Raw genomic sequence first — 13,417 nt, 5'->3', positions numbered from 1 at the left:
CGAAATGTACGATGGTTGACACGGTCTTCATAATCTTTCAGCAAAAGTGCGTTCTTCCTCTGAAATGACTTATCAGGTTAGTTCATAGCCAAATAGCAATAGGCATCGTATTAGCCTGTAGTTGTTATTAGTGCGGCTTTCCGATAGTAATGCAGTCATTTAAAAGGATAGTTCACCCAAAAATGAAAATTCTGTCATTTACTCATGAATGTCTTTGTTCTGCTGAACATAAAGGAACATATTCTGAAGAATGTGGGAAACAGAGCAGTTCTGGGGCGCCATTGACTTCCATAGTGTTTTTTTTTTTCTACTATGGAAGTCAATGGTGCCCCAAAACAGCCTGGTTACAAACTTTCTTAAATATCTTCCTTTAGTGTTAGAACAAAGAAATTCATACAGATTTGGAACTACTTGAGGGTGAGTAAATGATGACAGAATTAAATTTGTGTGAACTATTCTTTTAAAGGGATAGTTCACCCAAAAATGAAAATTCTGTCATTAATTTACTCATGCCATTCCAAACCTGTAAGATCTTCGTTTATCTTCGGAACACAAATTAAGAATTTTTTTGCTTAAAATCCAAGAGCTTTCTGACCGTGCATAGGCAGCAACGCATCTGAAACGTTCAAGGCCCAGAAAGGTAGTAAGGACATCATTAAAACAGTCCATGTGACATCAGTGGTTCAACCTTAATTTTATGAAGCTTCAAGAATGCTTTTTTTTTTTGCACAAAGAAAACAAAAATGACTTTATTCAACATTTCTCTTCTGTGTCAGTTATTGTTGTCACATGGGCTATTTTAATGATGTCCTTACTACCTTTCTGGGCCTTGAACGTTTCAGTTGTGTTGCTGCCTATGCACGGTCAGAAAGCTCTTGGATTTCATTAAAAAAATATCTTAATTTGTGTTCCAAAGATGAACGAAGGTCTTACGGGTTTAGAACGACATGAGGGTGAGTAATTAATGATAGAATTTTCATTTTTTGGGTGAACTATCCCTTCAATGCTGGTTAGTTTTATTTGCAACATTTAACACAGTAAGTTAACGAAGCCCTCTCTGCCTCCTGTGCTCAGATACGCAAAGATCCACATCCCTATCATTGCCTCGGTGTCAGAGCACCAGCCCACCACCTGGGTATCCTTCTTCTTTGACCTGCACATCCTCGTCTGCACCTTCCCAGCAGGCCTCTGGTTCTGCATCAAGAACATCAACGATGAGCGAGTCTTTGGTGAGCATGTCTTAACGTCCTTGAAATTACCAGGCGATGCGTTTGCATTGTTCATTTAATCGTTTAAAGTCATTGCAAAAATGGCTCAGAAATGTGAAGTCCTTAGAAAAATTCTAGCGATATTTGATTCTAGATGCCACTTGATTTTATGATTTAATCTCTTTTAACCATTTAAATGTGAATTGAATGTCCAAATTTTTTTTTTTTTTTTTTTTTTTTTTTTTTTTTTTAGGGATTGTAAATAAAATTAGTTAATCAAGCTAATGTATTTTTCATTTTCATTCAAGTTACTTTGGAATCAGTTTAAGTCTATAAAAAAATTCAGCCATAGAATTGAAAATATATGAAGTGTTGTCAGGGTTTATTGTTGAAAAGTCTCTTGCTTTTCTGTAAAAACTTAATTTTGTTCTTCTAGAAGTGCCACTAAACATCCTTGAGCTTATTTCTTCCAGCATGCTGTTTATTCTGAACAAAGTTGTAGTGATTGTCCTGTTTATGCCTGAGAACACTCACTGATGTTTTGATGTCTGCTATGAGTATTTTCATTTGTGGAGAACAGAATGCATTGAATTAGTCTCAGTCCCCAGAAGAGTTTGTTTTATTTCTTAATTGCTGTCATGGTGTTCCTGAGGTTTTTCACTAGAATAAACAAGGGAACGTGAACAGGCGACATGTTGCTACATGTTTAAAGGCCCACTTCTGTGTTTTTCCATTTCTCTCTGGATTCATTATCCGGTACAGAACTATAAACGCTACACTGCAGTTCATTAACGTTCATTCTACACTGCAGTTCCACATTGTCTGCTGGAATCATAAGTGATGTTTTCTTTGTTGCCCTCTAGTGGCTCTGTACGCCATCAGCGCGGTGTACTTTGCCGGTGTGATGGTACGTCTGATGCTGACACTCACCCCAGTGGTGTGCATGCTCTCAGCCATCGCCTTCTCAAGTGTGTTTGAGCACTACCTGGGTGATGACATGAAGCGTGAGAACCCGCCGGCTGAGGATAGCAGTGATGAGGACGACAAGAGGAATCAGGGCAACCTCTATGATAAGGTCAGTGAAGGGACAAAGTACACCTTGGTGGATAAATGTTGCATTTTATGCCTGCCGTATAGTAACACGTGCATGGTACAATTTAAGTGCATTTCAATAATAATCGTAATAAAGTTATTATTATTATAAAGCAGAATTATGTCTAACTTGCAACTTTTTTTTTTTTTTTTTTTTTAGTTATTATTATTATTATTATTATTATTAAGGTCAGCTAAGGACCCCTTGGTGTCTAAAATGTTGCATTTAAAGCTGTAAAATTTATGGTCCCATTGAAATATTAATCAATTTATTATGATGTATTATATATTTAAACTGGTGGTGGACGAGGAGATGTAGGGCCCCCCCCCCACACACACACACACACACAATGTAGAGCGCTTTGAGTGCTTAGAAAAGCGCTATATAAATGTAATGAATTATTAATATTGCTATTGCATATAAATGTATATATGTATGTGTATATATATGCATACATACACTATTTAATAAATCTTTTTTTTTTATTGCAACCTGTTGATAATTGGTTTGAGATTATTATTATTATTATTATTATTATTATTATTATTATTATAATTGTATAAATATTTTTTAAATAATATATTATAGTAGTATTTTATATAAACTGCTTTTAAATCAAATCAAAATAATTATCTATTATTGCAGCTATAATTTATTTGACAGTTGGAGTGTGTATATAATAAATTAAAATTAGATTTAAATAATATTATGAGAAATGTTGTGATTATGCCCAGTGTTATATTTTTTTTTAATAACTAATCATATTGTTTTAGATTTTTTTTGACAGTTTGATCAGTAATTCAAGTCTGCTTTGTCAATTCTTCCACATGTACGGCGCATACATACAGAGAATTGAAATTGCTTTACTCTCAGACCCTTGGTGCATACAGTTAACATTTAAGACACTGACAGTAGACGTTCAAATACAGATAAATACAGTTTAAACATATGTACATACAACTATACAGATATACAAATGAGGACATTTGTAGAAAAATAAAGAAATAGATAGTGGCATAAGGCACATGGCAGATAGAGTGCAAACCAGTTAAATAAAACAAAACTGTGCAGATATATGTAGTGCAAGAAGAGCTTATCAGTCTGTTAAAGTGACAAGAGAACAGTCTTTTATCAGACTATCCGAAGAGGTAGTTTGCAGTCAATGCTGAATGAAGTAGTGATCAGTCCAATGCTGCACAAGTGACAGGTGCTGGTCACAGTTTTTAAGTGGGTGGGGGGGTGGAAGGGTCCTGGGGATGTGGGGAGCTGGGGGGGTTAGACCCTTGTCTGTCCTCACCAGAGCTATGTGGCTGTTATTCCACGTATTGTCCACCAGCGTGGTGCGGTTGGCCATGCCAAACCACTGCCAGACCCTTGTTGAAGACCCCGTGTTGGTTTATAGGGAATATTTTGTTGTTGCAGAAAACAGAATGGTGATTCATGGCTAGCTTTTTTTGTAGCTCATCTGTATTCAGTCTGATCTAATTGGTGTGTCCATGTTCATTTGCAGGCCGGCAAAGTCCGAAAGCATGTTTCTGAGCAGGACCGCCCAGAGGAGGGTTTGGGCCCCAACATCAAAAGCATTGTTACCATGTTAATGCTGATGCTCTTGATGATGTTTGCTGTGCACTGCACGTGGGTCACGAGCAACGCTTACTCCAGTCCCAGCGTAGTGCTGGCGTCATACAACCATGATGGGTAAGAGCACCTTCATGTCATCTATTTCTTGTTTAAAAAAATAATTTTAATTTGAAAAGTTATATGATTTTTCTTCATTCATTTCTACTTGCTTCCAGATCACGCAACATTCTGGATGATTTCCGTGAAGCATATTACTGGCTCAGGCAGAATACAGATGAGCATGCTCGAGTCATGTCCTGGTGGGATTACGGGTATCAGATCGCAGGCATGGCCAACCGCACCACGCTGGTGGACAACAACACGTGGAATAACAGCCACATAGCTCTGGTGAGGACAGACAACTGTCTAATTTGCTGTTATTTGGGAATAAATTGTGACTTTTTCTGAATCAGCAAGAATTTAGCTGATTTGTTTTGGTATCTTTAGCTCAGTAGTGCCATCTTGAGGACGATGAAAGGTCATGTTCAGTGTTCTGTTTCCTCTGCAGGTCGGTAAAGCCATGTCCTCCAATGAGAGTGCAGCCTATGAGATTATGAAATCCTTGGATGTGGATTACGTCCTGATCATTTTTGGAGGAGTGATTGGGTATTCAGGCGATGACATTAACAAATTCCTGTGGATGGTGCGCATTGCTGAGGGAGAGCACCCTAAAGATATCCGGGTCAGTGGCAATTTATGGTGTTGCTGAATTTGTATAATAAAGGAAAAAAAGATTCTTTACTTTTTCTAGTAGTTGACATCCTTTTTTTTTTTTTTTTTTTTTTTTTTTGGCAGTCCTATAGAGGAAATGATGTTCTCTGACAGGAGAACATCAAGCGTTCTGATGGTGCTCTTTGCTTTAGTGTGCTGTTAGACTGTCACATTAACTGATATGTCACATTATGAATCCTTTCTAACGCACCGGCGCTACATCAATTAATGAAGCACTTTGTGTAACATTCACTGTCTTGGACAGTTACTGTTGTTTGGCTTCAGGTCGCCCACAACAAGAAATATTCCTGTTATTATCCATCATTTACATGCTTTTATTTTCATGATTTCCTTTTTTTTTTTTAGATGTATTTTTGCTTTTAATGAACAGAGATCATTTGATAGCATTGACTATGTGTTCTGCTATTGCGTATGTCAGAGATTAGTCATAAAACTGCCATCTTTTTGTTCTTTTGTAGGAAAGTGATTACTTCACACCGCAGGGGGAGTTTAGAGTGGATAAGGCCGGCTCTCCAACCCTGCTCAACTGCCTGATGTACAAGATGTCGTACTACCGCTTTGGGGAAATGCAAGTGAGTGTTGCTTCCCTCTAATTCATTAGGTTTATCCACAAGAGTCTTGTAATTGTGTTGTGACAATGGTGGAAAACAAGGGCTGATCTTTGAGCTGTCACTATCGTACCACTCTGATAGTGCAGTAATGCACATATAGACGAAACCTTGCTGCTTGCTTAATTCCAAACACCACCTCCGCAGCTGGACTTCCGCACACCTCCTGGATTTGACCGGACACGAAACGCAGAGATCGGCAACAAGGACATCCGTCTGAAGCACCTGGAGGAGGCGTTCACCTCCGAGCACTGGCTGGTGCGCATCTACAGGGTGAAGAAGCAGGAGAACCGACAGGCTGTGGACCACAAGCTCCGCAACATCGCAGCCAAGCAGAAGTACACCTCAAAAAAGGTTCTTCCCTCTAGATTCCATTAGAACAGCCTTATGAACATCTATGATGAGTCTGTGTAAGCTTCAATCGTTTTAAATGTGTTCTTGTTATGGCTCATTTAAAGAGTTGTAGCTTAATTGGGGTATTTGTATTAAGACCATAGTAACTACTGTAGTGTCAAAAAATGTCAGTTTTAAGAAATGTTTTTGTCAAATTACTTTTGCAGTTTGAGGTCTACCATGTCCATGTAGCCTTTTTAATAATACTGTAATGATATCAATAATAATACATATTTATGATGATAAATAGTTAAAAAATATACATTTTATAATAATTATATGAATATTCTATATGAAATAATTAATGAATAAATTAATATTTTATATATTCTTGCAACAGTATTATTTTTTTAATATTACTTTGTATAGTGTGTATATAGTAATAAATATATATTTAATAAAACATGACTATTTAAAAAAAATAAGGCTTTAGTATAGTTTAATTTATTCTTTATTTATAGTTAATTTATTACAAATTTTACTGGCTATTTATAGAAAATACAGATATGACCTTTTATGGACAATTTTTTTGTAAAAAAAAAAGTTTAGGAAACTATTGATTATAAATTACATATAAATACTGCAAGTAGTTGAACTAAAGTTCCCTATATTATTAGTTACATAAATCTAGATTTTCACTATAGTCTGTTTGAGATATAGTGCTATTGTGTCTTGTGTTAAATTTTCATTATGAATGTCGACTCCGATATGTTATTTCAAATATACTTGTTTCCTTTGGTTCACAGACAGCCAAGAGGAAGAGGGGATACATCAAAAACAAATTGGTTCTGAAAAAAGGCAAGAAACTGAACAAGAAGTCTGTTTAGCTATTGAATGAAAATGTTGAGAATGGAAAAAGAGGAAAACAAAAGACAAGGACAAATGCAACTAGTAAGTAATCCACCAATCAAAAAGAAGAAGAAACATGTTGTCTGGCGCTGCCCACCTGAGAACATTTGATTGGAGGCTTTTGGTCCCGTGATTGCCATGATGGGTTCTAGGATGAGGCGAGGACGGGGATCTGCACCGCTGTTATAATCTGACTAACTCTGGACTTAGTTTTGTTCTTGTTTTTTTTCTTTTTCTTGTTTTTTCTTTTTTTTTTGTACTTGAATGTTCCGGTGAAGCGAGAGCGCTGCCCGTGTCTCAACCGGCACGCACTATTTTTGTGGTACAGTTTAATATAATCCAACTGAATGCTAAAACAACCAACAAATATGAATTTCATGAAGCTCAGTGAACCTTGGAGCACCAAAGAGATTTTGTCAGAGCCTGTAATAAATTAACTTTTGATTTAAAAAAGCACTTAAAAATAAAATATATGGAAAAAATCTGAGGAATATGGAGCCGTCTGCAGTGCGACAGCCCCAAAAATGCTCTCTTGGTTTCAACTGTTATCTGATAAACCCGGTTTCCTACGAGACAGAATGCAGTGGGCTCTTTGGGGAGTTTTTTTCTAAGGCAGACATTGCAAAGGACTCGATTATTAGTAACGTTTAACTGTGGTGATTTTGAATATAAACGATTTTGTTTGTTACATCATTTTGAATGTTTTTTGTTTCGTTTTTCTATTGGTTATAAGGTTTTATGCAATAATTCTAAATTCAAATGAAGAAAATCTGTTTTGATTTCCTGTTGCTCATGCGTTTTGTCCAGAGGGGGTGCTGTGGTTTGGCATCTCCTGTGCACACTAGTGAAAAACAGATGCTTATGGATGTCCAAGCCAATTATAAATCTAATTTGCCCCCTTCCTAAACGACTGTCTGCCAGGACAAAGAGTGAATTGAATTAGTTGTAGGTTTATACAATGCTGCATTACTAGCCTGAATGCACTTTGTCTTAGTTCACCTTAATGTGGATCCACTACTGAGTAGCATGCAGGTGGAGAGTGCGTATTTTTAGTGTGAATATTCCAATCTTTTTTTTTTTTTTTTTATATATATAAACGTTGAAAAGGGCGCTTCCTGCAAAATCCGGTGGGTTTTCTTTTCCTGGGCTGCCATCTAAACTTTTCCCTCGATTGTTTTTTGCCTTTTTGGTTTTCATCCTTGCGTATTGCTTTTGCTTCATCTGTTTTTGTAAGATAAAATTTTCCTTCTAATTATGGGTTTTCCCCCGCTTCTTCATAACACAACACATCCATGTTATTCTATTCGGAGATCTCTGACGCTTATGGGAAGGTATTTATTAACAAGAATGCACTTGAAGTTGAGAAGAGGAAGCCTTTCATCCTGAAATGCAAAAACTGTTTTCTTTTTTTTTTTTTCTTTTTTCAAGTGAAAATTTATTCCATAAATTGTAAATTAAAAAAAAATATATTAAAAGCGCGAGCGAAAGGCGAAGATGCTGTTTGTGAGAATGAGTTGATGCCATTTGTGATTAAAAAGACTCCATGAAAGAATCTGCCTTATCCATGTTTGCACTCACATTTTTATTTTGTCTTTAGAAATAGTAAAACCATCTCTCTGTAAGTCAATGGTGTTATTCTACAGGTGTCCTCTAGGCGGCAGCTCTAGCACATTACATCGAGGAGAAGCTCACGAATGCGACGGCTTTCAGAAGTTTTTAAACCAATCAGATGAGCTCTACATGTCACGTGTCTAATCATTCTGGAAAAGTACGTCACGGCAGCACTGATATTCTGAAAAAAAATATATTTCTCAAAAATAACACTGGTAAAGAATCTACTATAGCATAACGAAATGCATGTGGTTTTCATATGTTGTTTAGAATTTGTCATAATAGTTAAGTTTTAATATTTTAATGGAGAAAACTGCTCTTTACTACATTAGATACATTGTAAATTTAATGAATTTCACTTTCTACTAAAGCTGTATACTTTAAACATTTAAAGGCACAAATTATTTTTATAAGAATTGTTACATGATTATCAAACATAAAATGGGCCTTAGCTAGTTTTAAACATCAAATGGCTGTATTCAACGCTGGCATTACTTTGTATTTTTAACCACGTTTACTTTCAACTATTGCTCAAGAATCAAATATTTTTTATTCATGGGAAATAAATGGTTTTAGTAAGAAACATTTGGTCTCAAACGAGCTTGTTTCTTGGAAAAGCTCAGTGTTATTTACATATGTGACTGTTCATTACTATATGATTTTTGCATGTACATTTTGACATTTAAAATTTATTTGACTAATTACACAATTGAAACTAAGACAAAACCCAAAAATTATTTTATTTTTATTTATTTTTTTGGATGAAGAAACACTATTTTCAAGGACTGTTTGTTGAGAGAGAGAAAAAATAGGCTGTATTTTGCACCCTATTAAAACAACTATCATTAAATACAGTGCATTTTTTATTTTTGTGTATATATGTGTGACCATATAAGCGGAGTTACACCAACAGCATTTGATTCAGCAGAAATAGTTTTGGTTTTTGTTTAAAAAAAAAAAAAGTGTGTGGTTAAAAATTAAAATGTGTGAAAAGGTCAAACCTCTGAGGATCTACTTTTTCCAACTCAACTTGAATTTAATAAGTGAAGTGACAAATGCATGCATATCACTGACCTTACTAAATCACCATGAGGGAAAAATACATTTGCACATGATTTTAAAATCTATTCCTTTAAATATCCATTTTATTCTTTCTTCAGGAAGCTCAACTGAAGCACAATACTGTCCTCATATGGTAAGATTGTAAGAACTTGAGAGGTGAGGTCTATTGAACATGAATATATCACTGCTCTCGAATACCCAGAATGCCGCTTGCATCAATATCTGCCTTAACGGTGTTCTAAAATAACAGTTATATAACAGTTATACTCTGATACAGATGCTACATCTCTCCTGTGTGAAAAATCACTTTACTCAGTATTATTGATTACCAGATGTAATATACAAATATAAAGATATTGTACAAGGTCACAAAATTTAGGCCTCCACGTCCAAATCTTCATTATCCAGAGGGGCTTTTGAGTTGTTGTTTTGTTGTTTTTTTACCACCCTCAAGTTCATTTTTTGTTTTTGGCACCTTCCATTCTCCATGAGAGGAGTTGGAGAAATAGATCAATGTCTTTCCCTGCTGCTTGAGTCCTATTGGTCGGCCAGCTCCTGGCTCACATGGACACTCCCATCCGCGGGGCTGGAGGGCTGTGATGGACCCAAATCATGTGGCTCCAGCTTGATTTCATCACTTCGTCTTCCATAGAGGATTGTGGTACACCCATCCATCCCCCTGCAGCAAATTCAAGGACAAAAACAAATGTTAAATATGCAAGATCTCATACGAAAACCAATAACCTGCATGACTCTGGAACTATATATATACATATATATATTCAATACATACACACACACACACATATATATACACACACACACACATATATATACATATATATATACATATATTAATCGTGATTATTCGATTCTAAAATAAGTTTGTTTACATGTGTGTACTACTGTGTATATGTATATATAAATACATAAAATTAAATACAATACTACAAGTATTTATATGTATTATAATATAATATTAATATAACATTTATATGTAAATATAAAGAAATTCACACTAACTTTGAATGTGGTAAAAATATTTCAAATAAATATTGTTCTTTTGAAATTTCTATTCATTGGAAATTCTTGAAAAATATTTTACAAATAAAAAATATATTTTAATAAAAAAATTAAAATACTATTTTCATTTTAAAATAATATATTTATAAAATTGAAATATTTAAATTTATGATTAAATAAATGCATTTTGATGGGCATTAGACTTATTTCAAACACATGCAAATTTCTTGCAGCTCCAAGCCTTGAATGGTTGAACTTTTAGTTTTAAGTTAGGTCCAATTTTTAAGCACCTCATAAAAACCACACCTGATCGCGGCCTGATGAACTGAAACCAATCTAGATATAAAGGACTTCCTTAAAACCAATTACTAGTCGACTAATCGTTCAGATGACAGTGAATAGTCCATTTTTTAAAAAAATGTAGTTTTGCACATCCCTAGGAAATTAAAAATAATACTTTTATGCACAAATGAAGGCTTTGAGACAGCAAGTCCTCATATAAAGTATGCCATTTAGTGTAGGATTAGAAAGCTTCACCTCTTTAATGAAGTACTTGGGTTTCCAGGTGGTGCTGCTGGCCGTTCTCTGCTTTCCTTCTCTTCTCTGTTTCTCCTCCAGCTGGTGTTTGTGTTCAGTGGCTGCATCGATGTCGCCGGCCTTCAGAGCCGCTGTCACATGCTGCCACAGCCGCCTGTCAATCATTGTCAGAAGACAGGATAAGGACTCGAGAAACGGTTGATTCACTGACTGTCGCATGAATACTGCACACAGTCTGTCAGTCTGGAAAGAATCATGTTTAAAAGATGTCTGGCTGATATGACTCTACGATTTTATTCATGCTTACAGTATATATGGTTAAGGAATAACACACCTAAAAAAAGTGACCCTAAATTGCACCTGAAAACTACTGCCATCCTGGCAATATACTCTAAATTATTTTTTGAAATACAAAATGTATTTCAAACATATGCTAAATGTTGTAAGCAGCATAGCTTAGCACTTTTTTTTTTACATAATTAAAACATAATTTAATAACTGTGTATGTTATAAAATGTACTTCAAATAGCAAGAAATATCAATTTCAATTGTAATAATATTTTTGCCATTTTAACCTATATTTTGGACAATATAAATAGATTTTGGATTGAAACATTTTTAATTTTTTGGATTGAAACTATTTAGATGAAAAAAGGCCAAGGGTGGACAAAAAAATAATAAATGTATGAGGAAATATAAATAACAACAAAAAAATAAATAAAAAAGTGAAAAATATATTTATGCAAAATATTTAAAAATCTATACAAGCAATATATATTTGCCCATTATGGGGTATTAAATAAAATATATTGAAAATGAATTTTTGCAATATGGGCAATGACTTTACAAGTCATTTAAACGGTTGTTTCTTGAACAGAGTAAGCTGCAAAACTTTGCTGTTTGCTGTTTAGTCAAGGGTGTTATGTCTAGCCATATCGATCAGAATAAGAAAAGCAACCTCAGATGATAAATCAGCCAAAACTTTTATTAAATTAGACCCCAAACCTTTGGAGGATTGATGGATCCACACTTTTCGCATGCATACCACTGCTTCCACGCACCTCTCTGCCGCTCTGTATCTTCTTTTGATTGCATTACGCGTGTGTGGTAACACCAGGCTGAGAGCATTAGACTACTCTGATGGGCTCTGTCCGGTCTGATCTCTCCTCCACAATAAGCCAATAAGCAGCATTAGAGCCTGCAGCTCGCTCAGGGCCAGAGTGGTGCATGAGGGTCACGAGTATTTTAGAAGAGCTCTAGAGGGGCAGGATTTAGTTAAAATGCAGGATGCTCATCCACCGTGGTATTATCTGGATCACTGAGCTCTGATCTTTTACACTCGTTATTAATTTGTATTGTCTGAGTGGCTCTTTTCCCTAAAAGGAAGGTTTCACTATGCTTCCATTTGGAGCATATTGAAAATAGACAGTAATGGACTCGTGTACAAGATGAATACAACAAAGTAACTAAATAAATACACGTTATTTATATAAATGTATTTAGTCCATTTTGTATTTTGGCAAGTCTGACAATCAGACCATTTTGACACTAGACCCAAATGGCTGCAAAAAGAAATGATTTTTAAAGATGTTAAAGAAAAAAAAATATATATATTTTTTTACATTAAAACCCTATTAAATTAAATTCACATTTTTCAGTTTATTAGTTCAGCCTATACGGTAAAATGGTAAACTGCCAAATTGAGGTATTTTTTCAATGGTTATGAACTTTATGAAATCTTTTTCCCCTTTTAAATAAATACAGCAAGAATACAAATGGAAATAAATTTGAAAAGGCATAAAAAGGATTAAATATGTGGGTTGTCTTTGTCACACAGACCTGACAACCCTGATGTTTAAAATAAAAAAAATAAAATAAAATAAAATTGAGTTCTTTAGCAAGTTTTCAAATTTAGGAAATTTTAACAATATTTAGCAATATTTAATATTAATTTAAGCAATATTTAATGGTTATAAACTATACATTTTTGTAAACTTTTAAACAAAGGTTTCAAGCTGCTACTCACATAATATGAAAAATAAAATCGACTACTAATGAAAAGAAATATGAATATAAAATTGTAAAACAATGCTTATAGCAACTTCAAAGAAAAGATCCTTCATGTTAATTCTCGTTATCAGTTCTCTCACATTGTCATTATTGAAGCTAAATTCATGAAAGCATCTCCTCACCTCGATTCATACTGGCCCTGTTTCTCCAGTGGCCGGATCTTCTTCTTAATGACTGGCAGTTTGGAGGTGTCAATCACTTTGGTCTCTCCGCTGCTGTAGGTGAACTCCAGCGTCCCGTTCCACTCGCCCTGAGCCTTGCAGACAATGGTGCCGGTGGGGTTGTGCTTTACCTCAGCCATGACTCTGTTGCAGAATTACAAAAGAAAAACTGTTTGACCTGGTCTCAAATAAAACAGGCTCTCAAAGACAAGTCTCTTCACTCTCACCTGTGAACCTTCCCTCCGTAGAAGGGTTTGGTGTGGAATGTGACGGTGGAAGAGTATCCGCTTTTGGCGCAGCAGATGGAAACCTTCCCGCCCAGCTCCACCCAGGGCACTGTGAGGATGGAGCGAGCGTAGGCAGACGGCAGCGTGAACACATACTCCTCATCGTGCTCCAAGAGGTGTAACACTCCTAACGTAAAACACAGGGCACAGGTCAGACTCTTCA

General features: G+C 35.4%; 2 protein-coding genes across 4 annotated transcripts in view; one reads left to right on the top strand and one right to left on the bottom strand.

The window, feature by feature from the left end:
• Positions 1-8,063, top strand: part of LOC306886962 (dolichyl-diphosphooligosaccharide--protein glycosyltransferase subunit STT3B-like) — a 41,969-nt gene extending 33,906 nt beyond the window's left edge. Inside the window, exons 9-16 of the mRNA XM_079444359.1 lie at positions 1,075-1,229; positions 2,072-2,283; positions 3,812-3,999; positions 4,098-4,269; positions 4,430-4,603; positions 5,112-5,225; positions 5,409-5,615; positions 6,401-8,063. Coding sequence (XP_079300485.1) covers positions 1,075-1,229; positions 2,072-2,283; positions 3,812-3,999; positions 4,098-4,269; positions 4,430-4,603; positions 5,112-5,225; positions 5,409-5,615; positions 6,401-6,481 — 1,303 coding nt within the window. The 3' untranslated portion in view covers positions 6,482-8,063. The remainder of the gene's footprint in view (positions 1-1,074; positions 1,230-2,071; positions 2,284-3,811; positions 4,000-4,097; positions 4,270-4,429; positions 4,604-5,111; positions 5,226-5,408; positions 5,616-6,400) is intronic.
• Positions 8,064-8,873: 810 nt separating this feature from the next.
• Positions 8,874-13,417, bottom strand: part of LOC306887627 (oxysterol-binding protein-related protein 10-like) — a 50,277-nt gene continuing 45,733 nt past the window's right edge. For all 3 annotated transcript variants that reach the window (XM_079445517.1, XM_079445518.1, XM_079445519.1), the window contains 4 exons: positions 13,195-13,381; positions 12,929-13,111; positions 10,737-10,890; positions 8,874-9,855 (listed from right to left, as the gene is read on the bottom strand). In XM_079445517.1, coding sequence (XP_079301643.1) covers positions 9,811-9,855; positions 10,737-10,890; positions 12,929-13,111; positions 13,195-13,381 — 569 coding nt within the window. In that variant the 3' untranslated portion in view covers positions 8,874-9,810. The remainder of the gene's footprint in view (positions 9,856-10,736; positions 10,891-12,928; positions 13,112-13,194; positions 13,382-13,417) is intronic.

This window comes from Barbus barbus (assembly GCF_936440315.1).
Source record: "Barbus barbus genome assembly, chromosome: 21".
NCBI classification, from domain to species: domain Eukaryota; kingdom Metazoa; phylum Chordata; class Actinopteri; order Cypriniformes; family Cyprinidae; genus Barbus; species Barbus barbus.
Note: the sequence above shows the minus strand (reverse complement) of the source record. Positions and strands in the feature narration are given on the sequence as shown.